The sequence below is a fragment of the Chrysemys picta genome, chromosome 3 (assembly GCF_011386835.1).
Source record: "Chrysemys picta bellii isolate R12L10 chromosome 3, ASM1138683v2, whole genome shotgun sequence".
Taxonomy (NCBI): domain Eukaryota; kingdom Metazoa; phylum Chordata; order Testudines; family Emydidae; genus Chrysemys; species Chrysemys picta.
Genome location: NC_088793.1, coordinates 127,416,552 through 127,444,279, shown reverse-complemented (window position 1 = coordinate 127,444,279; position 27,728 = coordinate 127,416,552). Strand labels below are relative to the sequence as shown.

General features: G+C 43.5%; 2 protein-coding genes across 5 annotated transcripts; one reads left to right on the top strand and one right to left on the bottom strand.

Annotated features, from left to right (window-relative positions):
- Window positions 1-187: 187 nt before the first annotated feature.
- Window positions 188-22,711, bottom strand: LOC101953938 (sulfotransferase 6B1-like). Its single transcript, XM_065588952.1, has 7 exons — window positions 22,425-22,711; window positions 21,205-21,350; window positions 12,122-12,211; window positions 11,435-11,561; window positions 8,366-8,460; window positions 5,377-5,533; window positions 188-3,961 (listed from the first exon to the last, which is right to left on the bottom strand). Exons 1-7 carry the CDS (start codon window positions 22,624-22,626, stop codon window positions 3,831-3,833), a joined length of 948 nt encoding a protein of 315 aa, XP_065445024.1. The 5' UTR covers window positions 22,627-22,711; the 3' UTR covers window positions 188-3,830.
- On the top strand, window positions 12,947-19,539 carry LOC135982405 (general transcription factor II-I repeat domain-containing protein 2-like). Of its 4 annotated transcripts, none has more exons than XM_065588945.1 (3): window positions 12,947-13,408; window positions 15,379-18,267; window positions 19,480-19,539. In XM_065588945.1, exon 2 carries the CDS (start codon window positions 15,505-15,507, stop codon window positions 16,531-16,533), a length of 1,029 nt encoding a protein of 342 aa, XP_065445017.1. In that variant the 5' UTR covers window positions 12,947-13,408; window positions 15,379-15,504; the 3' UTR covers window positions 16,534-18,267; window positions 19,480-19,539. The 4 variants fall into 3 exon arrangements, with proteins under 4 accessions (XP_065445017.1, XP_065445020.1, XP_065445018.1 ...); XM_065588946.1 differs by lacking the exon at window positions 19,480-19,539 and having other exon boundaries at window positions 15,379-18,292; XM_065588947.1 differs by lacking the exon at window positions 12,947-13,408 and having other exon boundaries at window positions 14,649-18,267.
- Window positions 22,712-27,728: the final 5,017 nt, after the last annotated feature.

Here is a 27,728-nt window from a genome sequence, read left to right as displayed (position 1 = left end):
CTTTGTCTAGTATATCTGTAAACTACTGTTGTTATTTTATAATATTTCAGGCACAGGCAAGTAGAGCCACACAGAGGGGAAATATCACCTCTTTGTTTCATTAGGATTTTCCCTTTGCACCCTAAACTTGTACTGACCATTTCACAGCAGCCATATAGTATTACAAACTGAAATGTAGTTTGCTATCCTCTTTCACCCCATTCAGCATTGCTGCTTCCTATATACTCCCACTGAATATATGTGTTTGAGATTACTTTTCCCTAGGGAAACAATAGGCATTTACTCAAGTTAATCGCTATTTTGCTATACTCTGGCCATTTTTATAATTTTTCTCTGACCCTCTGTATCATCTCTTTGCACTCGGTGGTGTTCTTGGCTCCAGTATTTGAACAACTGCCTTATCTTGATGTCAGGTAAGCATGCCTGGAATTTTATTCTTGTTAACAAATCTGTTGAATGTTAGTGCTTAGGAAAGATGCTGAATTTAAGCCATGGAGATTAAAGTCTTCTCTTTATCCATATAATAAGTACTACATGGGCCACAGGAGCACCAGTGTCCTTACCCTCCCCTGCCAATCAGCTTTTCCCTGCCTACTGCATGGAAAGCCAAGGGTGAAGGGTATTTCAGTTTCCCTGTTCACTCAATTATTGCAATTGTTACCATATCCAGTTTGTGACTTATATATTCGGCACACTTCAAACACTTTTTTCTGAAAGCCGCTATCCCACTAGCAACCCTAAGCATCAGGATGGGCTACCCCAAAGCCTCAAGCCAAGTTCTATGTCTCAGAGACCAACAGAATCTGTGAAATAGCGTCTAAGCCATTGCTAGACTATAGTTTTAATTGCATTATAGCTACAGCAATAACAAAAGCAAGAGTTACTTCAGTGTAATTCTACTGATGTCAGTGGAATTACTCCAGTGTAAAACTGCTATAATAGAGTCCATCTCATTAAGCTTCACTGACTAATACAGTATAGCACATAAAAAGGAAAATGCACCTCATTTAAGGAAATAAAGTAATTATTAGGACTTTATGCAGTACAGTTTTGTGAGGCAGCATTGAGCAAATAAAGGGGAATTACTTGTCTGAATTCCCCTTAGCAGATTACTGTGAGACTGGTATTCACAGCAGCAGCAGCAGTGTAGTATGCTCTCCCAAGAGAAGGGACAAGAATCATAGAATCATGGAACTGGAAGGGACCTCAAGAGGTCTTCTAGTCCAGTCCCCTGCACTCATGGCAGGACTAAGTATTATCTAGACCATCCCCGACAGGTATTTGTCTAAGCTGCCTTTAAAACCCTCCAATGAAAGAGATTCCATAACCTCCCTAGGCTATTTATTCCAATGATTAACTACATGGGAGGAGTTTTTCCTAATGTCCAGCCTAAACCTCCATTGCTTCAGTTTAAGCCCATTGCTTCTTGTCCTATCTTCGGAGGTTAATGAGAACAATTATTCTCCCTCCTCCTTGTAACAACCTTTTGTGTACTTGAAAACTGCTATCATGTCCTCCCTCAGTCTTCTCTTCTCCAGACTAAACAAACCCAGTTTTTTCAATCTTCCCTCAAAAGTCATGTTTTCTAGACTTTTAATCATTTTTGTTTTTCTCCTCTGGACTTTCTCCAATTTGTCTACATCTTTCCTGAAATTTGGCGCCCAGAACTGGACACAGAACTCCAGCTCAGAGGAGAGCAGAAGAATTACTTCTCGTGTCTTGTTTACAACACTCCTGCTAATACATCCCAGAATGATGTTTGCTTTTTTTGCAACAGTGTTACACTGTTGACTCATATTTAGCTTGTGATCCACTATGACCCCCAGACCACTTTCCGCAGAAGGGTCCTTCCTAGGCAGTCATTTCCCATTTTGTATGTGTGCAACAGATTGTTCCTTCTTAAGTAGAGTACCTTGAATCATAGAATATCAGGGTTGGAAGGGCCCTCAGGAGGTCATCTAGTCCAACCCCCTGCTCAAAGCAGGACCAATCCCCAACTAAATCATCCCAGCCAGGATGTCCTTATTGAATTGCATCCTATTTACTTCAGATCATTTCTCCAGTTTGTCCAGATCATTTTGAATTTTAATCCTATCCTCCCTTCACCACACACCTAGCACCTTTACAAGCAGGGTAGAGCAATCTCCCTCTCACTTCCTCCTGTGCTCTTCCTTCCTGTGCCTATTTGTGGGTTTGGGTTAATGGCTTAATTGGCTTTTCTGCCCTGCCCCACCCACTAATTAAGCACAGGTCTGCCTTGTCAGCTCCAATCTGCTATGCCTGATTGCAGCTGCTGTGAACTGAGTGTTTATTCAGGGTTCCTACTTAGCGCTCTGTCACACAAGGCAATAAAAATGTATCCCCCAACATTCTTTGGAGAGATCTGCCTCAAAATCCTTACCTACCAGTGAAGGGAGAGGGGAGTTCCAGTTCACTCTCTTCATAGATCTTTAGCCTTCAGCCTAAATCTAGAGCCTTATAAACTCTAGATTGCTCCTGTGAGACTATGTCCTCCCTGTCCTCAGTGATTTTTATAAAAATGATACATGTTCCCAAAATGAGTCATTTATTAAAGAAGATTGTCTGAAATTTTGAAGATCCTTCTATTAACCTCTGTCATTTTCTGATAAAATAAAATGAAAAAAGCATAATGAATCTGGGTTACAAATTCCATATTTTCAAATTTAGTCTACACATTAAATAATTGGCATAGGTAGAAAAAGGAACAGTACTTTTTCCAGTCATGAAAGCTGAGAAGAACTCATCCCAGGTCTCATAAGAGGGAAGTGGAGACATGACATTGGTAAAATGGTAAAAAGATTTTGAACAAGCACCAGTATCTAGAAAATTAATATATATTTCTGGAGCTAGACCTAGCAAAACAGCAGTATCAGAAAAATAATATTATTTAATTATAATATTGATAATTTCTTGGACCTCATATATTAGGCACATAAGTAACAATTTTATCCTAGATGCAAAGGATGCAATTCTTTCATTATTCCTCCTCATTAGATTTTGAAGATTACTGGCTAAATTCACTTGTGTGCTTGTCCTGAACTTCTTGGAGTCTCCAGTAATTAAAGATTAATCTTCTATTAAAGATTGTGTCATGTTATAAAACCTCCAGGAATATGTCCAAACAAAACTGGCATCCCTTAGGAGGCTTTCGACAAACCCCCTCTGATTGGTACAAGATAAACCAATTAATAACAATTTAATACACTTATCAAATGAAAGATTTAAAAGGACACATACAAATAATGAATGCAAGCAGAAAAACAGAAAAGCTGCTTGGCTAACAGTTATCCTGGAGGGAATCAGCCTCTTCCACCAGAAGATAGCCAGATTCAAGTCACTGTTAATGTTAATGCAAAAACTAATCTATTTGATGGAATTTCTATCGCTTTCGGACACCTGGATCATCTGGACACTAATTCTGCACTGACTTACATCAAATGCAACCCCCAGGAACTTCATGGGATTTCTCAGTGCAGAATTGGCTCTCCGATTAAATTGTTTTTGATAGAATGGTTAAATAACTGATGGTGCTTCTGGCTGATTCTGCCTCAGAATAGCGTATATGATATTGAAGTCTACAGCTCTTTTCTAAGGCAGTGTCATACAATGGGCATATGCATACTTAAAAGATCTATTAAGCATGGTGAGGTATCACATTTAAAGCACACATCTGTCATAAATTACTGGTATTAAGGACCAGAACATAATGATTTACACTTGGATACACAGAAATTTAGATGATTTTTCCAGTGTACAAAAACAAGTGAACAGATCATACTAAGGGAAACAGATGCATTAGGTTTTGCTCTTTAGGCCTTGCAATACAACCCATATTTCATCTTTTCTCCCAGTTTAGTTCCTGCTAAACACTCTTCAAATTTTCTGTCCATTTCTTTATTCTGAGCTTCAGAGAAATGGTCCTTCCAATCACCAATAATTCCTGCAAACATTAAAAAAAATGTATATATAATCATTTGTTAGAGAGAAAGGATCATCACTCCTTGGTTGAAGTTGTAATTAGCTTTCCATTGCAAGGCTGATTTTTGAACATCACAACCTTCATTCCCCCATCTATATCCCTAAGAATTGATCCTTTCTTCTTGTGACTCTACATCTAAAGTTTGTGACCACAGGAGAATTCTTTCAGCAATCTATGAGGTGAATTGGAGAAGACATTTCTAAGATGTAGGATTTTTTAAAAATACACGTAAAGTTCTTGGTATATCTTATTGATTTGGTCATATCGTATCTCAGAAATAACTGGCCCCAGAAACATCCGTTTTGTTATATTCAAGAGTCGTTACACCAGATCTGATTTGGCCCCAAGTCTGTAGCTTTTTTTCTTGATAAGATGGTATTCAAACTTCAAACTAAGCATGTGTCTTGTTAGATGTGGTGCTTATTCTTAAATAAATGTAGGGGAAAGACATCAGATTCTCCATGCACACTCCACCATTAGCAGCTCTGTTCTTGTGTGCCAGCCTCAGCCTGTGGCAGCCAGAGATCCCAACTCAGGGCCTGATAAGGCCCCATGATTCATAACCCACAGAGGGGAACTGCCACACACGAATCTGATGTATTCTCTGTGGAAGGTGGGGTGAACTGTCTTCACATCATCTTGCCCTTTCTCTAGAGCCCATCTGATCCACACATCAGGAGAGGTGGGCCAGTGGTGAGGCTGAGGGAAAGACAGACGTAGTCGCCCCACCAATGGACGGGATTCAGTGAAATCCCAATGAAAGATAATAGAGCCCCATGCTAATGTGAGCTACAGGTAACTCCACTGTATCTCGGAGTACTTCCTGAGCTAACCAGTGGCAGTGCCAGAGTCACTGCAGCAATTGTATTAGGCAATTTCAACTTCTGCACTGATTGTGGCTCAAGTTTCCACAGCCACCAATAACAGCCATAGAACTAGCCCAGGGACAGTCTGGCTCAACACCTATAGTTGGATGCACTCTGAATTTTGTCTTTGGCCTGGGATCGGAGGTGGCTGTTACATGCTCATCACAGTGAGGGTTATCATTGCTACTCTAGTGGCATCAGAGAGGCCTTTCCCTGGCCATCCGCCCAGCAATAAAAGTTTCCTGGATACTATCCCAGCAAGACAGATGTCCTGAGCCACTAACCCTTGCAGAGGACTGTGCCTTCACATCACACCAGCAAGCTAGAGTTTCCAAGCCTGTGATGTCACAGAGGGCCAGGCTTTTACAACAGCCCTAAAAGATGGGATGCTGCAGCCAAGACCTCATCAGAACCTGCGCCTGCAGTTCACCCAGCCAGCTAGAGGTGCTGTGCCAATGACTTCACTGCAAGAGACTGGTGATCATTTATAGGGAGTTTTCAGATATGTACCTTTACGGAAGAAAATTTTCCCAAATGCTCCATGAGTCTTGGAGGATTTCTCTTTCATAGCTTTGAAACTGCTCTTCTCTGCAACAGTCTGAATCTCTTCCTCACTCAGGGAGAACCCAAAGAAGTCAGCTATTTTTTTCAGTCCTAAAGTCTGATTCTGAAAAAAAGGAAGATAAGAATGAATATTATTGAAATAATATTCCATTTGGATATCACCTGTGGAGTGATTATAAGAGTATCTCTGCAGGGTTTGTACTTTCACAGAGCAGAATTACTGTGAAAAATCTGCAACTACTTCCTTTTGCATCATTGAGGAAATCTAAGAGGTGTAACTTCCAGGCAGGTTCTGTACAGCGGGCCTTGCCCTGAACTCCTTACTCATGGAAGTAGGATACTTTGTCTAAATGAAGAGTGGGCTCTATACTTTTTATATGTGGCTGTGCATACAAATGAGTAAGAATAATATCTAGAGCTTTTGAGCACATAATTGAGTCCAGAAAATTTATACCTGTTAGTATTCATACACTTCAGGTGTGCTGAAGCAAAAGGCATTGCTAAGAAATGTGCAAATAAGGACATGCCTGAATAAGGAATTCTGTACTCTTCACACACCAAGTGACGGTGCATTTTGACAGATACAATAGTGAGCAGAAAGTGCTGTTCTAAGGGGATTTGACAGTAGTGGACCTAAAAATAATAAGAGGAAAACTAGGAGAATAAAATAAGATAATAAAATAATTCAGCCCCTCAGAACTAACCAGGAAACAGAATTTCCATCCCACCAAAAAAATTGAATTTGCAGGACTTTTAATCAAAAATGAGGATGAAAGGCCAAAAATTGAACTTCTGCAATATTTTGTTTCGGACATGCTGAAATGTTCCTATTGTGGAAAGGTTGCGGTGTTTCCAAAATGAAATATGATTTCTGGGATATCCAGCAGATCACCTATCTGGCAGGCAGCCAAGGAGCCCAGTGGCCCAGGGAGCTAGGGAGTCAGCTGTTCAGGGAACCTAGGAGCCCACCAGTCTATTCATGAAGCAGGCATCCCTGGAAGCCAGCCACCCAGACTCCTGGCCAGAGGCAATTATGGTTTTGTGGGCCCTGGGCCACAGCAAGTGGGATCCCCTCCCCATCTCTTCCATCTGCAGACCTCCCACTCCCCTCCCAGCAGTCCTGCTGGGGAAATGGGGTTGGGGCATGGGGGCTTGCCCCACCCTGCCTGGCACTCCTTCACTGGTACCCTAGCCTGGTCTGCCCACCCGGTGCTCCTGCCGGGGATGGAGCAAGCCCCCGCACCCGCATCCCACTCCCCAGCAGGGACACCGAGCAGGCAGAGCAGGTTGGGGGACCCATTTTTCCAAGGGCCTCCAATTAGCCGGGGCCCCTGGACATGGGCCCCATTAGCCCTGTGGCTAATCCGCCACTGCTGGTAGTTAGGGAACTGGTGAGCCTGGAAGCCCAGCTCTGCAACTGCTCAGCAGATGGGCTGCCAAGGAGCCTGGCTGCTGAGGAACAAGGAGCCTGAAAGCTCGGGACAACCCCAGTTCCACCACTGAGACTGACAAGAAGCATGGGAATAGAGAGGTGGGCAGGAGGGGGAGCTAGCAGGAAAGCAGGCAGGCAGGGTGGCCAGTAGATTGGCCTGCCTGGTTTCCATCTAAAGTGTTGAAGCAATCTACATGTAGCGTCCATAGAATCAGCATTTTCTGTTGGAACGCTGACAACCTCTTAGAGAAAGAAAGAGAGAGAGAGAGAATTTATTAAGATTTTTCTAAATAGATTTAGTGTGGGGCCAAGGTACCACACTGCAGGCACTGAAAAAAATTAGATCACCCTGTTTTTATTTTATTTTTTAAAATAATCTCCCATACACCTTTTCCAATTTGTAGCAAGCTTTCCAGGAAAAAATCTACCCTTTATCACAGCTGTGAAATTTCAGGTGAATTCATTTCACTTTAGCAAGGTTGGGTATCGGGATCATAATCAGACTGCAAACTGAACCCGTTTTCCCCACCGAAACTATTATACAAGTGGTTAGCATTTCCCCATGGTCACTCTCCATATGCTTTGTGGTAGCTGGGCATAATAGGAAGGCATGCTAAAGACAGCCTTGATTTACAAATGGAAATTATTGTTAGACGGCTTTGTGGATTTTGTCAGTGCTTCACACACTTCATGTTACTGTAATTTAGGTTTTAATTCAATATGTAGAATACAATCCCATGCAGCTCACTCATGTGTGAGATTTGGAGAAGTCCACATTGGTTACATATGGGCATATCTTATTGTCCTCCATTTTGGCAAAATTTCCCACTAAAGACAATTAAAGTTTTGACTGAGTGAGGGCTGAAAAACTTGGCCGGTTTTATTGTGAAGATGTTTTATCTGAGTTTCAGAGATGCAGCGCACCCTCCCTCCAATACTGTTGATGTTCAGTATTTTTGAATATTAAGCCACTGGCTCATGTTGACAGTATATATTAAAAAAATCTTACGGCTAAATGAAGGCCTAGTATAAGTGTGTGCAAATCCATTGAAAGATAACGGTGTTACACCTGCTTACAGCAAGGCTGATGTTGGCTCTTAGTAATCATTTCCCCATGAAGTGGATACTATTAGAGGTAGGCCTTATTCATTCCAAAGTCTCTTTGTTCCTAGAATCAAGTTTCTTGGCACGTTGGTGGTCAGAGAAGGTGAAATTCCACCCTACACAGAGGTCTGGAACTAGGACTATAGGACATTTGCATACCATTTATTTCATCATAGGGATTAAGTAGAGCTGATTTAAAAATTTCCACTGAAACATGGGGTTTTTTTTAATAAAATGTGGCTTTTTGATTAAATTTTCATGAAAATTTCTGTTTTGTCGGTTTCTGTCAAAAACAAAATGAATTGTATAGGCCTTGCATGGGCTTAGTAGCTGTGTTATCATTAGTTATGCACTATTTCAGTATGAAGTAAAGATTTCTTTAAACAGCATTAACCTCACCTCTTTCAGCTCTTCATAGGTTATCGCCATAACATTTTCATCATCCATATGCTTGTTCCATTCAACTAAATAATCAAAATAGGAGCCCCAACACACTGGAGAAAAAAAACCCAGAAAATCAGAATGATTCAGTAATAATGAGGTAAAGATAAACTGAGACAAGGAATGTGGACTCCTTTTATAGGCTTAGGATGACTTCATGGTGTCAGACAGGGTTTTGAGGTGAGGACTACAGTAACACGTTTTGCTACTGCTCTTCTGAATAGGAACAATAAGTGTTGCTTCCATCTGACGGCTAGTACTGGCCACTAATGGAAGACCACACATCTGGTAGGTGAGTAATTCTTAACCTGGGGTGCACGCACCCCCTAGGGGTGCGAGATGCCCTTTTTGGGGGTGCGAGACATGCCAGATTTTTTTAGAAGGTAAATCATTGAAAACACAAATTAAGCACAGGCATGTAAGTACAACTACTTTGTGTCATCAAATCTATGTATTTATTAACATTATACGTTTTAAGGGGTGCAAGAAGGGTGATAAGGGATGTGAGAACATATTTTGAGAACCAAAGGGGTGCAGGCTGCAGTAAAGGTTAAGAACGACTGTACTAGGTGGAAAGGACTAAACACCCTCTTAACCACCTTAGGGACATAGCGTAGAAGCTTTCCAGCCAGCTGAACATTCCAGCGCACTCCTGTTTGCCATGGAGACATCCTGTCTGACTGCTGGCTGGGTCGGAAAGGAGGCTCTCCTTTGCACTGTTCCCTATCACAGCTGAGTGAGTGATGGATTTTTTGGTTCAGTGAACCAAAAAATCCAAAAAAAGAATCTGGCTTGAATTGAACCAAAAACAATGTTTAATTTTTTATTTATTTTTTTGCTGAATCAAAAAAGTAGAAAAAAATAGTTTAAAATCAACCAAAATGTTTCATTTGACTCCAAACAAATTTTATTTTGAGTTATTCATTTTGATCCAGCCGTTTTGGATTCTTTTCACCCTTTTTGTAGTCTTTTCTTTAACTGACCAAATTTGAAAGTGAAATGCGATTTTGAATAGAAAAGTTTAACAAAATATTTCAAACTGAAACAATCAAAATGAAATGATTCAGAATGATTGAAACAAAATGTTTCCTCTGTTTAGAAATTTTATTTCCAAACAAAACTATTTACCAAATTCAGCCTGAAGTCAGCAAATACTTTTGACTCCCAAAAAGCAATTAGTTGAAAACATTTTGCTCACCTCTATTCCCTTCTTTATGCACCAGTGGGAAGAATTTTAGCCTTCTACCCACTAAATGAATTCAGCTTATGCATAGATTAGCAGAAAAAAAAGTATAGGGGGAAGTTGTTTTGAGTTGGAATATTGGGTTTGGATTTCTAGGCCAGCATGCTTATACCTATTGTGACAAAGCTCTGTCCTTGTCTCCGTGGGTCCCACGTTTCCTGGCAGATTCCGCTAGCCTCAGAGGCTCACTGTGACCCTCTATGTAACCCTTCTCTCTAGAGGCAAGGGTCACAGCCTACTGAGCCATTTTCATCATAAGCCAGCAAGGGAGGTGAGGAAAAGCTATCCTCCCTTGCACCGTCTCTGTTGTCTCCCAGTCTCAGTGATTAATGAGGGGGGCAAAGAGGGGAACCCAGGCCCATCCTCTACTCCGGGCTCCAGCCCAGGGACCCTAATAGTATCAGCTATGGTAGCTGACTTTTCGAAACAGGATGTGTACAATTCCCTGGGCTACTTCCCCACAGCAGCCCCCCACTTCCTCAAGATCCACTTCACCCTTACCTCAGGGCTTCCTTTCTTGTGCCTGATATGGTGTGTACTTCCTCAGCCTCTCTAACAGCCCAACTTCCTTCTACAGCTCCTGACATGCACCCCCACCTGACTAACTGGGAGGCTTTTAACTAGTTTTAGCCAGCCCCTGATTGGCTTCAGATATCCCAATCAACCTAGTGTCCTCCTTGCCTTCCGGAAAGATCTTAATTGGCCTCAGGTATCTTGATTAACCTGGAGCAACTGCCATTTGGTTACCATGGTAACAGGGATTTGTTTAGCCTGGGGCTACTGTTGATGTCACTAGGCATAGCTACGAGGTAACTCAGGGGGGTGGAAGGCCATAAGTGCCAATGAAACCCCCCTGCTCTGGGTCTAAGTGAGCTAAAGCAACTCCATGTTGTGAACTTTAACCAGCCTCAATGCTAACCAGCCTAAAAGCAGAATATGTAACTGTCAGCTTTTTAGCAGACAGCTGCAGTTTCGCTCACACTAGGAAAAGCAATGATGATAAGGAAGAAGGGAGGGAAGGGGGGAAGTCTACTACGTAGAGGCCTACGAAGCCAAAGATAAGCATGCGGACGCGAACTTTTCTAACACGCCACAATGTAGTGCCTACTGTAACCGCTGTCGGGAAGGAAGGGGTGGAGGAGAAACAGAACAAAGGCTTACACACAAACAGCTTGGAATATAAAATGGGAAACTTGCTTGTATTTGTTGCGCTTCTGATTTGAGACATGCTGTTCTCCTGAGTGCCTTTTCAAGATCTTGAATAAATTTGGTTTGCTTCTCCACCCTGGTGTGTCTATTGGTGCGACGCACACCGGGCAACGAACCCCCTGTTGCCCCCTCGGGACCTCTGGGCTGGCAACACTAACATACCTGTTTCTCATTACTTTCCTATAGCCATCTGGCCTTACCCTGTCACACTATTTTAATAAGTACTGTATTAGCATAGTCGGTAATATCACTCATATTTAATTTCCTAAATCTGTGTTTCAGACTATATAAAATTCAGGGTAATGGTGGTCAGGCCGTAAGAGCTTACATGACTTACTCAAGATCACAGAGGGAGTCTGTGTCAGCGAATGAATTCTCTTGATTTCAGGGGTCACAGGCTGATTTCAGTTACATCATTTATAAATCTAGAATAACTCTAAGACAAGGAAGTTCTTCCTGAATTATAACATTACAACTGAGATCAGAATCTGCCCTACGTCTTCCTGAATCCCAGTGCCCAATTTTGCCAATCCATTAATTACAGAATAGCTAAAAAACAGAAAAACAGAGTGTACATTTTCCATGCATAAAAGCTGTAAAATACTCATCCCATGAGCCGAAGGAAGGAAGTGTAGGTATATTGTTGTAAAAATGGAAATAAGATACAGCGGTGTCTTTTAGATTTCGAACCAGCAGCAGTATCTAAAAAAATATAAGTAAAAGAATTATTTGTTTAACGCTTGACAGTCAATACAAAGAAGTTTGTACTTTTCCTAGCACAATGAGATCCTGGTCTATTACTAGGGCTCTTGGCGCTATGGTAATACAAATAATTAATAATAATTAAGTAAGAAAAAGTTTATATTTGTTTAACAATCACAGCATCAGTAGAATCAGTTTAATTAATTTTACCTTATTTGAAAAATAAGGAATGGCTAAGCTCATTAGCAGGATATTTCTGCTGAAATGATAGCAGAGAAACAGTAAACATTTAAATTGTCAGCATTAGGTTTGTGTTCATGCACCATGTAGACAAATGGGGCCAGTTTACTTCCAACCTAAAGCTATTCTTTCAGTTGTTTGCCGTCCCAGTACATACCACTATATCCGTTCACGTGCAGAAATCTTATCTTCACAACCATAAAACTTAGATGGAATCACAGAAAACACAAGGCCCTGCATATAACATAGAGGAAATCCAAACGGGTCTGAAAATGCCATTACAGTGGGTATTGTCTACGATACTGTAAATGAGGACTCACCTTGGCCTTGCTTTTGAAAATAGATTTCGGCAGGACTTGAGGAGGGAGATGGGTTATTATGATTCTTCTGACAGGTAATTCCTTCATCCTCTTTAAATAAAATTGGAAAGAAACATAGAATTAAATAGCCTCTTAAATAGAATGTTATCTTTTTGAGAATTATTTGTTTTAAAAAATTAGACTTAGCAGGAAATAATATTTCTTTCCTGCCAATCCAGAGGGTGACTATTTCACTACCATTAATATACAGCAAAATCTAATACAAATTAGCATTAATTTTTCCATGTTCTTCTTGAATCTCTCATTTCTTTCAAACTTTAACTACCAGGCTCCCAATTATTAATGTTCCTCTAATGCCCTCTAGTGAATGTGGTCCCATGTATACTGTGCAAGACCCTGTTCTAACAGTATTTCCTGCCTGACTAGAAATAGGGGGCCTGTTCTTTTGAGATGTCCAGCTGAGTTTAGGCAGAACCAGTGATAGATAAGGAGTGTAACGGCTGACACTAAGCACTTCTCCTGTTCTCCAAAACCTAACTCTTACACGTTCAGATGAACAGAACTAGCAAACCTCTCTGCAATAGTACCCTCTAGTGCAGGCCTGCACAACATACAGCCCTGCGGCCCGAGGGGGCTCACTGTGCGGCCCGTGGGCAAGTGGCGGGGGGAGCTGCCAGCTTCACCCCCTGCCCGGGGGCAGAGCCGACCTCACAGCCCCGCCCGCGCGTACCGCGCTCCGGCCACTGAGAAACGCGGCTGCCAGGTTTGCCCCCTGCCGGGGGAAAGGGAAGGGACCGACCTCACAGCCCTGCGCGTGCGCACCGACCGGCCGTCTGGCGAGAAGCGTGGCTGCCGGGTTCGCCCCCTGCCGAGGGGAGGGGGAGAGGGAGAGGGAGAGGGAGGCCGACCTCACAGCCCCATGCGTGCGCGCAGAGCTCCGGCTGGCCAGTCAGAAGCGCGGCTGCCAGGTTCGCCCCCTGCCGGAGGGGGGAGAGCAGCAACCTCACAGCCCCGGCTGGTGAGAAGCGCGGCTGCCGGCTTCGTCCCCTGCCTTGGGGGGGGGCAACCTCACAGCCCCGCATGCGCGTGCCGCGCTCCGACCGCCCGGACGGTCAGAAGCACGGCTGCCGGGGGCCCCCGCGCACCGCGCTCCAACCGCCCGAATGGCCAGAAGCGCGCACACGCGTGCACGTGTCTCCATCGCCCACTCCCCCCGCCTGGCGTATAGCGGGTGCGTCACTTCCGGGGCCTGATGAGGCGGGAAGCGCTGGGCACGAGGCAGAGCCGGTAAGTGCGAACAAAGGGAGGAGTGCCCAGCCTGGGCTCGAGTTGCAGCTGGGGGGGACTGGGCCGAGACCCCCCCAAACCCTCTCTTCAGTTGGGGGTGGGGTGGCTACTGCGCTGGTTGCTCCCAGGGTAGTGATGGGGGGCAGGGTTGAACTGTCTGTGGGCAGCCGGGAAAACCCGGGGGGGAGGAGGGAGACAGAGTGTGTGTGTGTGTGTGCGCGCGCGCCCAGGGTCGGCTTTAGGCCGATTCAACTGAGTCCCCTGAATCGGGCCCCACGCCCAAGCCCTGGTACAGCGTATCGGTGTGGCCCGGCTTCCCCAGGGGGCAATTTAAATGGCCTGGGGCTTTGGAGCCCCAGGCCCTTTAAATAGCCCCCAGAGCCCTGGGATAGCGGGGGGGTCAAGGGCTATTTAAGGGGCCAGGGCTCCAGCTGCCTCTACTGCACCCCCTACCCACACCACCCCTCACCCCCTGCCCTGCCCGCAGCCAGCCAGCCCCACACATGCCCCAGCCCCGCACCCCCTGCCCTGCCTGCAGCCAGCCCCTGTCTCCAGCCAGCCCCACACCCCCTGCCCTGCCTCCAGCCCCGCACTCCCTGCCCTGCCCGCAGCCAGCCCCTGCCGCACCCCCTGCCCACAGCCAGCCCCTGCCGCACCCCCTGCCCTGTCTCCAGCCAATCCCTGGTGCACCCCCCTGTGGCCCTGCCCGAATCCAGCCAGCCCCACAAACACCCCTGCCCACCCCAGCCCCGCACCCCCTGCCCTGTCTCCAGCAAACCCCTGCCGCACCCCCCTGCCTGAAGCCAGCCAGTCCCGCACTCCTCTGTCTCCAGCCCAGCCAACCCCTGCCGCACCCCCTGCGGCCCTGCCTGAAGCCAGCCAGCTCGCCCCATACCCCCCTGTCTCCAGCCAGCCCCGCACCTCTTGCCCTGCCTGCAGCCAGACCCTACCTCCAGTCAACCCCTGCCCTGCCTCCAGCCAGCCCCATGTCCACTGGTGCCCTGCAGTTCCCAGGGCAGGAACCCTGCACACCTGCTTCAGTAAGGGGGGCAGGGAGCAGCTGGGACGCACACATGTGCACACCACTAGGGTGACCAGACAGCAAGTGTGAAAAACCAGAACAGGGGTGGGGGGTAATAGGAGCCTACATAAGAAAAAGACCCAAAAATGGAGACTGTTCCTATAAAATCGGGACATCTGGTCACCCTAGGACACCCCCAGGGAGTGGCGGGGACCCACACATGTGAAATGGAGCTCATTAATAACCGATCAACAGCATATATAACACAATGTACATAATATATAATTTTATTATTTATATAGTTATGGAAAGTAAATAATACATGGAAGAAATGAAAGGCTTTTTTTACATGTTTTTTTTCCTTCTAGTCATCCCTGCTGGGGCCCCGCCAAAAATGTTCGAATTGGGCCCCGCACTTCCTAAAGCTGGCCCTGTGTGTGTGTGTGTTTTGCACCTGCCCTGCCTTGACTGCTGCCCCCTTCCCTGGTCCAGGGACCTTATCCCTCCCCAGCCCCTATCATACTACCCCCACCCCCAGGGCTCCCTGCGGCCCCTGTGTTTGTGTGTGGGACAGTCACATCCAATACCTTCACACTGCTCCCCTTCCCCCTCCCCGGCTTAGTTCATACCCCCAGAAAATCCCTTCAAACTGTCCCCCTTTTCCCCTCCCCTTATTTCATGGGGGGATGACGAAGCGGGCGGGTGGGCAGGTAGTGGCGGTGAGGCTTTATACTTGGGGGGAGGTGAGGAGGCGAGCGGCAAGTCGGTGGCTGGAAGGAGGCATCCATTTTCAGTATTTTAATTTTTGGTACTGCTGTGTGCAGTAATATAGTGACCCCTGGGGGTTAAAGAGGGGTGTAATTGTGGGGCCAAGCAGGGAGGGGGCGGGTCCTATTTTACTGCTGTGATCTGGTTATCCTATGCGCGCCGTTTCTTTCCCCCTCTACAGGCTTCCACACACTGTCAGTGCCTTCCTTGCTAGTGTGCCACGCGCCGTGAGATATCTCTTCTCTTTGTGTGTGACTGAGTGTTTCCCTTGTGTGTGAATTTATTCAACACAATCTTGAGCTTCATAATGGCTACCATGAGTGAAAAGAAAAAGAGAAAAAGAGAATCAGAGCACAGAGTTTTCAACACTGAATGGACAAATAAATACTTATATACTGTTTCCAAAGACAAAATACTGTGCCTTGTGTGTCGCGAAACGTTAGCCATTCCGAAAGAATACAACCTTCGGCGGCACTTTGAAATTAAACATCCTAATCTCGCCAAATTGAACCCAAATGAAAAAATAATTAAAGCAGCCAGTTTAGTGAAAAACCTTAGTGGAGAACACCAAATTTTCAAGAAAGTGAGCACTGAGAAGGATACAGTTACTAAAGTAAGCTTTCAAATTTCTAAGGAAATTGCTGCTGCTGGGAAATGCTTCACAGAAGGCGAGTTTTTAAAAAAGTGTATGTTGATTGTTGTATCTGAGTTATGTCCAGAAAAGAGGGGAATATTTGAGAATGTCAGTCTATCACGCATGACTGTACAGAGAAGAATAGCTGACATTTCTACTAATCTAGGTGATCAGTTAAAGCAGAGAGTCAGTGAATTCTGCTTTTACTCCCTAGCTATGGATGAAAGCACTGATTTAAAAGACACAGCCCAACTTCTTATTTTTATTAGAGGTATTGATAAAAACTTTGAAATTACTGAAGAACTTGTTGGCATGTGCTCCATGATGGGTCGCACAACTGGAAAAGAAATCTCCAGTGAAGTGATAAAGTGCATGAATGATAAGTTGGGAGTAGATTTCACAAACGTAGTGGCCATTTGTACTGATGGTGCTCCAGCTATGTGTGGAAAAAATGTTGGAGCAGTTACTCTTCTTGAAGAATTTATCGGGAGACAAATAACCAAACATCACTGCATTATACATCAGCAGGTTTTGTGTAGCAAAGTCTTAAAATTTGAGCCTGTAATGTCAGTGGTAGTTTCCACTGTAAACCTCATCCATTCTAGAGGACTAAAACATAGGACATTTCGAGCCTTTCTTGAAGGGGAAGACGCCAAGTGCAGCAACTTAATCTACCATACGGAAGTGAGGTGGTTGAGTTGAGGAAGAGTGCTCCAGCGTTTCGTTGCTTTGAAAGAGGAGATAGCAAAATTCCTAGAAAATGGGCCAATGAAATTCCCGGAGCTTGAAAATGAGTCCTGGAATCAAGATCTCTTTTTCTTTTGTGACATTACAGCACACCTGAATGATCTCAACATTCAACTTCAGATTAAAAATCAACTTATATTTCAAATGTGTGCAGCAGTGAAAGCTTTCAAAATGAAATTGAAACTTTTCAGAAGTCAGCTGTCAAAAGGTGAAATGTGTCACTTTCCCACTTGTGCACAGCATATCCCTCAGCACAAACACGCCGAGTTAGGAGAAAAATACGCAAAGCACATCAATCTTTTGATTGAAGAATTTGACAGAAGACTTACTTTGTCTAAAGATGATGACATCCAGTTGAAGCTGATTGAAGATCCCTTTTCTGTGGATCCAGAGGAAGTGCCACAAGATTTGCAGTTGGAGGTTATTGAACTTCAATGTTCGGCAGTTTACCGAAATAAGCACAGAGAAAGCAGCCTGTGGGACTTCTACAAAAGTCTGGACGATGAAAAATACAAGAATCTTATTGAAGTTGCACTGAAAACGTTCAGCATTTTTGGAAGCACTTACATATGTGAACAAACATATTCCATCATGAACATGAATAAAAACAAGCAATGTTTTTCTCTGACTGACGACCATTTGGAAGACATTATGAAAATATCCACTTCAAATATGACCCCCGAATACGACAAGCTTGTTGCCGAAAAGAGATATAATATCTCTCATTAAATTTGCAAGATAATTATGAAAAGTACAAATGTTTTCTTTCAACAGAACAGGTGTTTTTCATTTTTCCATGATTCATAAAAAAAATTAAAATAATTTAAAAAATTGTTTGCTTTAATTGAAAAATTCTTAATAAAGTATCACACCCTCTTCCCCCCCCCCCAAAAAAAAACCCCTTCCTTTTCGGCCCACAGCTGTTTCGGCGGGGCAGCGCTGGGGAAGGAGGGTTTGTTTCCGCACTGCGGGTGGCGCTGGGGTGGGGGATGTGTTTCGGGGGGTGTAGCAGGGTGGTTACCCCACTCCTGCCCTGAAGGACTTAAAACAGCCCTGGGGGAGGGCTGTGGCAGGGGAAAAGCTGAGCTGATTGGGGAAGCCGCTGCAGCTGGGCCATGCCACAATCAGGCCCCAGCTGGCCTGTATAAAAAGGCTGTGAGCCAGAGGCCCAGAGGAAGTCTCTCTCTGCTTGTAGAGAGAGAAGGGTCTGGCTGCTAGGGAGTTGAGCAGGGTACTGGGAGTGGAGCAGGGCTGGGGAAGGCTAGAGGAGCTGGGGAACTCCAGCCTGGAAAACCCCCAAGCTGCGGACCTAGTTAAGGGCCTAAGACCAGTACCAGGGCTGCAGAGGGGCATCCCAGCTATGGAGGGAGGCAGCAGGTCCAAACCCAACCTTGCCTGTGATGAGTGGCTGATATACTGCAGTCTACCCCAGGGCGTGGGGGCTAGTTAGTGACTGGCAGTAGCCTTATACTGAGGTGAGGTGGGGATTAGAGGATTGGGTGTTCCCCAGAGAGAGGAGACCAAGAGCCAGAGTGTGGGGGTATTGCCAGGGGGCAGCACCCCAGATCAAAGGGCACCGGGGTCCAGGAGGAACACAGAGCCAGCGGCAGTGGGACACCGGCCTCCAGAGGTCGCTCCAATGGCTGGATGAGCTAATTCCCGAGAAGACCAGCAGGAGGCGCCGCCGGGGTGAGTCCTGCTTGCTTACACGGGAGCTGGGCGGCGCTGGGGGGGGGAGACGGAGTTTGGTGGGGCTCGGTGGCGCTGGAGGGGGCGCGTGTTTCAGCACGGCCGGGGGGTTTTGGCCCTCAGCTATTTTCTTTGGAGTAATATGGCCCATGCCGCTTTACGAGTTGTGCATCCCTGCTCTAGTGACTCCCAGTAAGGATGCATTTACTGACATCTCAAGGGTGGCTTTGTGGCCAAACAGATGGATAGAGTACTAGACTGGTACTCAGGAGACCTGAGTGTTTTTACACAAATAATTTCTCCATTCTGTGCCTTAGTTTCACCCTCTGTAAAATGGGGATAATGATACTTACCTCCTTTGTAAAGTGCTTTGAGATCTGCTGATTAAAAAAAGCTATATAGGGCATGGTATTATTATGTGTGACTAATGAATATCTTTCTACAGTTCCAAAAAGGCAGTTCACCATGTCACAAACATCAGCATCAGAGCTCTGTCTAATTGTCCTTAGAGATGGGAAATCCAGTTCAAACAGAATAAAAGCCAACCTAAATCTTGAACCAAACCCTTTTTTTCCCAGTTTGATAAAATGAAATCCAAGGGGTGGCTAACACATGATACTGTGAGTCAGGAGTCCTGGGTTCTTCCCTTTCTGGCTCCGTCACAGATTTCCCATGCTAGCCCTTTGCGATCAAGGAGAGACAATGTGGCAGTGGGAGGAGAAGCATTACTTGAAGACTAGTGAGCTGATGTGAGTGTTTTGGATGAATGAGAGAAGGAAACGTGGAGAAGGATGGAATATGGGAAACGGGGAAAGCTGAAGGGGGAAAGAAGTGGATTTTTTCAAAACAATTCAGATTTATCTGAATGAGCATCTAATGGACCTGGACACAGGATGATGTCCCCGCTACTACAGCAGAGTCTTCTAGGTCAGGGTTTGAGATTCATTGACAGGACAGGGTGAAGATGTTTGCATTGCTTGTGTTATGAGAGCTTTTTGGCTAAACAGAGGGCCCTCTGAAGTTTCAGGCAATAAAATCACTTACTTACAAAAATGATAAAATAAAAGCATACACAAGTGCTGTCTACAGGGAGTGTATATGACATATCAATCAGCTGTTCAGCAGCTGTAGATTCCGTGAGCTTTGTACTGGTGTTAAAGGTTGTTCATCTAGGATTAATCATTTATCTCTTGAATTTTGGCTTCCCACCAGATTTATGGACCAGTCATGCTGCCAGCAGTAGGTACACGGATCCAGGAAGGCGTTCCAGAGGCAGGTCCAACCAGATAGTTGATATGGTCCCTCAGTTTTACCATATGTGTCCCTGAAAGTATCAGTGTTCCCTTCACACCCCTCCCTGCCCTCACTCTTGGGCAGATTACCACTGCTGTCTTCTGTGGTAGAGCTGTGCATGGGCCCAGGGTTAGCACCCTGCTGTGTTTGCCGCCTCAGTCTGCTCTTGTTTTTGGAGTAATATGCTGCAATACTATGGACCTAACCTAAGTTCCCTCTAAGCTGCACGGCCACTCAGCAGTCTACCAAGTGCCACACACTTCACGTGGTCCTCCCCAAACTGCCGCACTGCTCCTGCCCTCTGTCTTGGAGCCCCTGGCCAGCTGCTCCCAGAGCCTCCTGCTTGCTGTGCAGTGTGTGTGTGTGTGCAGGGGGGAATCACTGATGTCAGGGTATCCACCTCCCCTTCCCACCCCAGTACTCCATATCCACAGAGCAACAGGGGCACAACAGAGCTCAGAAGTGGGATGGCGAGAACTTGCTGGTGGCTGCTGGTGTCTGTCTCACAAACCCACACTGTGTATGTCTCTGTCTCACACACACACACTTTGTCTTTCACACTCACCTCTCAACACATACTTGTATTGTTGTTGTTGTTGTTAGTTCTTGATCACTTTAAAAGAAGTATGTTATTTGAATTTTTGACTGGTCTATGCATTTCATAATTTGTATTTCTCTCTTATGCTTAAGAGTCATGAGTTCTAAAATGCCTTAACTGTCCTGGCTGGAATAATTATCCCTATGGTAACTCTTTAAAGGTATATATATTATATCTAGGCTTTTTGTTTCTACTGGTGGTGCACATCCACACATTGCCTTGATATGATGCACATAACAAAATTCATTCTACACATGGATGGAAAAAATTAGAGGGAACACTGGCCCAAACAGCATTCAGTGTTATCTAATGTCCTTTTCCTGCAACAGATGAATGCAATACCAAATCTTGATCTTGCCTCTCTGTGAGCATGAAGCCCTTCCACGCTCTATGGCCCACCTATATCTGCGGAGCAGTGCAGAGATTGAAAGGGGAAGACCCTCAAGAGCAGCAGCCACAGAACTTTTCCCTACTATCCTTTTCTCCGAAGGCAGAGTCTGAGTGCTCTCCCATTGCCTCCCTTAATAACTCTGAAATAAGGGGAGGGGGTCCCTCCAGCTGCTTGAAATCCTGGGAAACCATGGGGCAGAAAATAAACCCTGGCGCTGACTGAACGTTACAAAAGAAGCTGTTAGCAATCAGAATGGGAGACTACCTGGAAAATGAAATGGAGAGGAGTAATAGAATCTTCCCTCAACCCCAGTCCCATTGCTAATTGCCTGTTTTCTGGTGGAGGCTCTCAAATCCCTCCTCTCCATATAGTCAGCTCTATGCAGACAGTAGTAGTACAAAGGAGAGAGCGACAGATCAGAATCTAAGGAAACGCAGTGGTGAAGAGGTAGTTTTCATTAATTCTCCACCCCTTGTCTGAACCTCCATGGTTTATAGTCATGGACTAGCTAAGCAAATGCACTGCACCCTGATTGTGCTGACCTGATCACACCTTGGGGGAGGTAAGAGTCCTCCATAGCCTGTAAAATTCAACCATTACAGTTTATCAATTCTTACAGTCCATATTAACATTTCTAATATCCTCCCATGCTGACCTTAAATTTCTCTGGATCCCCAAATTCTAGACGTGGAAATACAAATAATTCATTTGTAATATTAATTCTCTCTTTAATTTCCTCCTCTGTATATTTTGCAGCTGTAATTTCCAAGTCATTTAAGACTTGATCAAGCCAGTTAGTACCTGAAACAAGATAGAAACTGGTTTAAAGACTACGGAAGTGAAAATTGTCACAACAAGTGTTAAATGTATTTAGTTGCAAATACCTGTGTATGGTATCAATTACTGTGCAAGAAAAACATTAACATTCAAGGATAGTAGCTAACTAAACTGAAATCTTACTTTGATACAGCGATATTTTTCTGTTGTTTATAACACAAGCTATGAGTGAACAGAAGTGTCATATGATTGGGCCAAATAATCTGTCAACAAACAGGAACCGTCCTGTTTGTGAAGCTCATAGCTCTTAGGTTATAATTCACTAAATTAAAAACCATGTTCTCTGGGTGAATTCATGTCACAGATAAATACAGGCACCTACCACTGTCACTGATTAGGCTCCTACTTGCCAATCCAGGGTAAGCCATTAGTACTAGCTTGACCAAAAGCCAAATATACAATAATGGCTTCAAAAAAGAAGAAATCAATTTGGGGGAAATGGACAGAAACACTTGTGATCACAGTTATGTGAAATCTGGATACCCTCATATCTCTGAGTCACATTGTGCTTTTTCTTCCATTTCAGCTGTGTAAATATGGAATCATTCCATTAGCTTCAATTGAGTGTGTGCAGATTTACAACAGTGCAACTGACAGTGGAATTTGATCCAATTTTTCCATGTGAGACTTGCTCAATTAATAAGTGAAGGAATTGTTTTTCAAACCACCAGCTCTTCAAACTCAGTCAAATTGACAGTCAAGCTGTCTTCTTCTCAGCTCATTCATCATCACAATGCAAAATATTAGTAAAGGTTTGTCGTCTGCATTGAATCAGATCTACAATGAGACACACAGGAACATTTTCTCTACATTGATAAACACTGGACATACAGTTACTTAAAATGTAAATAGTCAAAGGGAGAAGAAAGTAATTGATGGTCATTAATGGACAAAATTATTCTTCTCACCTTATTCATCTGAACAATTCCTAATACAGTGTCAGTCATGTATGATCATTGCATTAAATACTGCCTAATCATTCATAACTACTGTATAACATTTCACATTTCGTTTTTGTAACAAGCTAGTAATAGTTACCATTTTTTGGGTATGCCACTAGGATCACATCGTCACTCCTGGCTTCAAAAGAATCAAGAACTTGGAAAGTTTCAGGGCTGCATAAAGTAGCGGGGTACAAAATTCCCTTATAGGAAAATAGCAGGTTTTCAGGGGCTGCCTTTTCACTACCAGCCAATATCTTATCCAGATATTCAAATACTGTCTTCCTGCTCTTATCCATGTTTGTGAAACTCTCTATTCAGAGAGACTGAAACACAAGCTGTCTTTGAGCGAAATAATTGTGGTAGTGATATATGGTGTAATTTAATGGTGAATGACACTCCCTCGGGCATGAAGGTAAATGTTACTGATTAACTTGGAGTTTTTGAGATTGAAAGGAGCTGTGGCCTTGCGTACTGAGCTTTCTTGATATCTGGAACTATAAGTATCCCAGGGAAACACGCACTGCACTTTGCATTCAGCAGTTCACACCTGAGTCAAGGGAAATAAAGTATATGGAGATATACCTATCTCTTAGAGCTGGAAGGGACCCTGAAAGGTCATCAAGTCCAGCCGCTTGCCTTTGCTAGCAGGACCAAGTACTGATTTTACCCCAGATCTCTAAGTGGCCCCGATCAAGGATTGAACTCCCAACCCTAGGTTTAGCAGGCCAATGCTCAAAGCACTGAGCTATCAGATACTCAACAATTTTGAAAATCAGGCCATTTATTTACATAGCTATAATATGGATTCAGGAGCCTAATTTTAGGTATCCATTTGAAAACACAAAACCTTGCTCAGTATATTGTACTACTGTATATACACTACAGTTTTCTTATGCTGCATATATTCTTTTACATATATCAGCAACATCTTTGGTGCAAGGCCAGAATGCCTTCCTTTGGAGAGGAATTTACTTCATGAAGTAAGACTTTTCCATATGCAGTCTAAAATTTCATTGGCTTTTTGCATGAGCTATTTTGCAATACATAGTGAGGTGCAATTTGCTGTCCTCTCTCTTGGATGTCTACACTGCAAGTGAAGGTGTGATTGTAGCACAGGTAGGCATACTCATGGTACCTTTAATCTAGCTAGTGCTGGAAACAGAGGTGTAGATGTGATGTCACAGGTTAGCAACCAGCCTACAAACCCACTGGGTATCCTGGATATGTGCTCTGGTTGTTAGCGCATGCCAAAGCCTGTGCCGTCACATTTACACTGCTACTGTTATCTGGGCTAGCTAAATTTAAGCTAGCATGGAGGTGCCTACCTGTGCTACAACCACACCTTCACTTGCAGTATAACCCAAAATCTCATGCCAGGGTCTATATCTTGGACTCCAACAGCTGGTTTGAAACTGCAGGGCACAGCAATTGTTAGTACAAGTGTAGTCTGACACCCAGTGGTTTTACAAAAACAACTAATGGATAAAATTAATGATCTAACTAAGTGATAATTGCTGGAGATCCAGTTCTTACTTACCTCACTCATGCCCTGAAGTCAGTGGTACTACTCATCTGAATAAGGCAAGTAGGATTTGTCCCCCAGGGGTGCTGGGTTTTTGGAGTTGTGTGAAAAAGCAGTGCGAGTCTGTGAAATAGTGTAAAGACTGTTTCTTAACTAATTTTGATTGTATTATAGCTATAGCAGTCGCAATATCAATAGTTAAAGATGACACATAAATGTTTATAATGCTTGAGTCTGATTTCACACCAGTTTTATGCCGGTGTAAGGGTAGCTGTTTGAAATACAGCATAACAGGCAAGTTTGAACTAATGTTGCTATAGTGCCAATATTTCAACACGGGCCCAAAACAGACCTCACAATCTGATATAGCCATATCCCAAACTGTCCCCCTCAACACCAAGCATTTCTCATTAGAGTCAAGGGAAGAGCATCTAGGTACTCAGCAATTTTGAATATCAGGCCTAATTTTCAGTGCCTAAATATGGACTTAAGAACCTAACTTTAGGCTCCTATTTTTAAAAAATCTTGGAAATTTTAAACTGAAGTGTTGTTATACTGCAATTTGGGTGAGTTCTGTTCCACTTTGCAACCCTAACTTCAAGTTAACAAAGTTTGTTTTTGTCTGTGAATAATAAAAGAAAACTTGTTTTTGAATAAAATTTAGTATATTGTTTAAAAATAAAGGAAGAAGTACATTTCCCTAATAGTATTAACATTATTTATATTATGCTAGTGCCGGTGTAAGGATAGCTGTTTGAAATGCAACATAACAGGCAAGTTTGAACTAATGTTGCTATAGTGCCGATATTTCAACACCAGCCCAAAACAGACCTCACAATCTGATATAGCCATATCCCAAACTGTCACCCTCAACACCCAGCATTTCTATTAGAGTCAAGGGAAAAGCATCTAGGTACTCAGCAATTTTGAATATCAGGCCTAATTTCCAGTGCCTAAATTTGGACTTAAGAACCTAACTTTAGGCTCCTATTTTCAAAAATCTTGGAAATTTTAAACTGCTGTGTTGTTATACTGCAGTTTGGGTGAGTTCTGTTCCACTTTGTAACCCTAACTTCAAGTTAACAAAGTTTGTTTGTTTTTGTCTGTGAGTAATAAAAGAAAGCTTGTTTTTGAATAAAATGTTGTATATTGTTTAAAAATAAAGGAAGAACTACATTTCCCTAATAGTATTAATATTTATTATTTATATTATGCTAGTGCCTGTAGGCCCCAACCAAAATCAAGTCCCTGTATTGCTAGGTGCTGTATAAACAAAGGAAGAGACAGTTCAGTTCCTGCCCTGAAGAGCTTACAATGTAAATAGACAAGACAAACAAAGGATGGATGATAAAACAGAGGCTTGGCAAGAAGAAGTAACTTGCCAAAATTCACAAAGTAGGCCAGTGGCTGAGCTGGCAGTAGACACGGGTCAACTGACTCCCAGGTTAGCACCCTAGCCAATAGACCTGAAGCAATAGCTAGCTTTTCGTTAACAATGAGTTTCTGGCTGCAGGAATAATAGAGTTCATAGTCCAGTATTTTAAAAAATGACTGCCCAGAGCTAAAGGGCACATGTCAGCTTGTTAGCTTTGCTGAACTGAACAAAATACATCAGGCTTGATTATTCATTGCCTTGCCCTTTGTCTAGTACAGTATATCTATAAACTACTGTTGTTATTTTATAATACGTCATTAACATTTTGGTCCCAGGGCAGAATATTGTATATTTTATTGCTTATGGTGTTGACTTGCATTTTTGGCTTCTGTTCTGAAAGTCAGAGGCACTTGATAGGTTGGAATTGAACCACCCAAGCAACGCAGCTCAGCAACTACATTAGGTGTTTCTTCAGAAATCTCCCATCCAAATTCTTACCAGGCCTGAATCTGTTTAGCTTCAGAGAAACTGCTGAGGTCACAACCTATAGTGAAATAGCTGTAATTATTTCCTGCTCATAGAATCCTTTATGGAAAAAATCCGACAAGCTCATCCAGTCCATCTCACTGCCAGTTCAGGATTCTTCCCTGCAATACATCTTCTGGTGCTTTGTTCTATCTAGATTTAAGTGTCCCCAGATGATGAAGTTTCACTGTATGTTACACAGCTTAATACACTTCTCTGTCAAGATTTTTTCCCATTCAGTTTAAACTCTCCCTTTTTCAGAGAGACACCTATAGTCTGGTACACCCAGGTGTTAAAAGAAAGAAATCTTTTCCCTATTTGATATATTCCTCTGCTTTCTCTCAAATAGGTGTCAGCTGCTTTCTTGTCCCTACTTAGCTGTTTAGCCAATCTATACATACTGGGCAAAATTCTTCATTGGGTTACACCCTTGAAAATCCAGAGAAATTCCATAGATTTTGGCAAAGTCAGTCCTGACTTAAACTGGTGTAACCGAGAGCAAAATCTGGCTCACTCTATGAATCTCCTTTATAAATCAATCCCTCCACCCTGCTGATAAACTTTGCTGAACTGCACCTAGTTTGTCAATATCTTTCTAGCAATGAAGTTCTCAGAACTGAACACAATATTTCAGGCACAGGCAAGTAGAGCCACATAGAGGGGAAATATCACCTCTTTGTTTCATTAGGATTTTCCCTTTGCACCCTAAACTTGTATTGACCATTTCACAGCAGCCATATAGTATTACAAACTGAAATGTAGTTTGTTGTCCACTTTCATCCCTTTCAGCATTGCTGCTTCCTATATACTCCCACTGAATATATGTGTTTGAGATTACTTTTCCCTAGGGAAACAATAGGCATTTATTCAAGTTGATGGCTATTTCGCTATACTCTGGCCATTTTTATAATTTCTCTCTGACCCTCTGTATCATCTCTTTGCACTTAGTGTTCTTGGCTCCAGTATTTGAACAACTGCCTTATCTTGATGTCAGGTAAGCATGCCTGGAATTTTATTCTTGTTAACAAATCTGTTGAATGTTAGTGCTTAGGAAAGATGCTGAATTTAAGCCATGGAGATTAAAGTCTTCTACATGGGCCACGGGACCACCAGTGTCCTTACCCTCCCCTGCCAATCAGCTTTTCCCTGCCTACTGCATGGAAAGCCAAGGGTATTTCAATTTCCCTGTTCACTCAATTATTGCAATTGTTACCATATCCAGTTAGTTCCTTATATATTCGGCACACTTCAAACACCTTTTTCTGAAAGCCGCTATCCCACTAGCGACCCTAAGCATCAGGATGGACTACCCCGAAGCCTCAAGCCAAGTTCTATATCTCAGAGACCAACAGAACCTGTGAAATAGCATCTAAGCAATTGCTAGACTATAGTTTTAATTGCATTATAGCTACAGAAATAACAAAAGCAAGAGTTAAGAATGACACATAAGAAAATTTGTACAGGGCCTGACTCTGCTCTCCCTGACACCAATTTTGTACTAGTGTAACTTCCCTGATTTCAATGGAGCTGCTGCTGATTGACACCCATATACCCAAGAGGAGAATCAAGCTAATGTAATTTGGGATACTAACAGCCAAATTCTTTGTGGGTATTAATGGCCACAATGCCTCTGACTCCAATAGTTTCCCCATTTACACCAGCAGGGAATTTGCCCATAAATCTGCAGGCAAGTTTCCCAAAGCCATTCAGACCCAGACTAAACTCTATTTTCAGAAAGATGAAAAACACAAAGAAAATATTGTGTTCCTTTATTTTAATAATTACTCTCTCTCTCCTTCCATTTGAGCAATGCTTATTATGGGTCTTCTTATGGAAAGATTTGTACTGACTTGAGCTGGGGTTGAATCAGTCCCTGCCTTTGGTAGAACTCCCTTTGTGAAGATGATGCTTCATTTAAAACATTTTTTGAAAATGTCTCCACATACCAAATACTGTTAAATATTTTAGCAAGACCG

What these genes read in the sequence shown, in the direction of transcription:
- LOC135982405 (XM_065588945.1), top strand. Translation starts at nt 15,505, where the DNA reads ATGGCTACCATGAGTGAAAAGAAAAAGAGAAAAAGAGAATCAGAGCAC.
- LOC101953938 (XM_065588952.1), bottom strand. Translation starts at nt 22,626, where the DNA reads ATGGATAAGAGCAGGAAGACAGTATTTGAATATCTGGATAAGATATTG. An exon ending in AGCTTTTATGCATGGAAAAT is followed by an intron (nt 8,461 to 11,434) that starts GTACACTCTGTT and finishes TTTTTTCTCCAG; the next exon opens with TGTGTTGGGGCTCCTATTTT. An exon ending in CCTATGAAGAGCTGAAAGAG is followed by an intron (nt 5,534 to 8,365) that starts GTGAGGTTAATG and finishes CCTTTTTTTCAG; the next exon opens with AATCAGACTTTAGGACTGAA.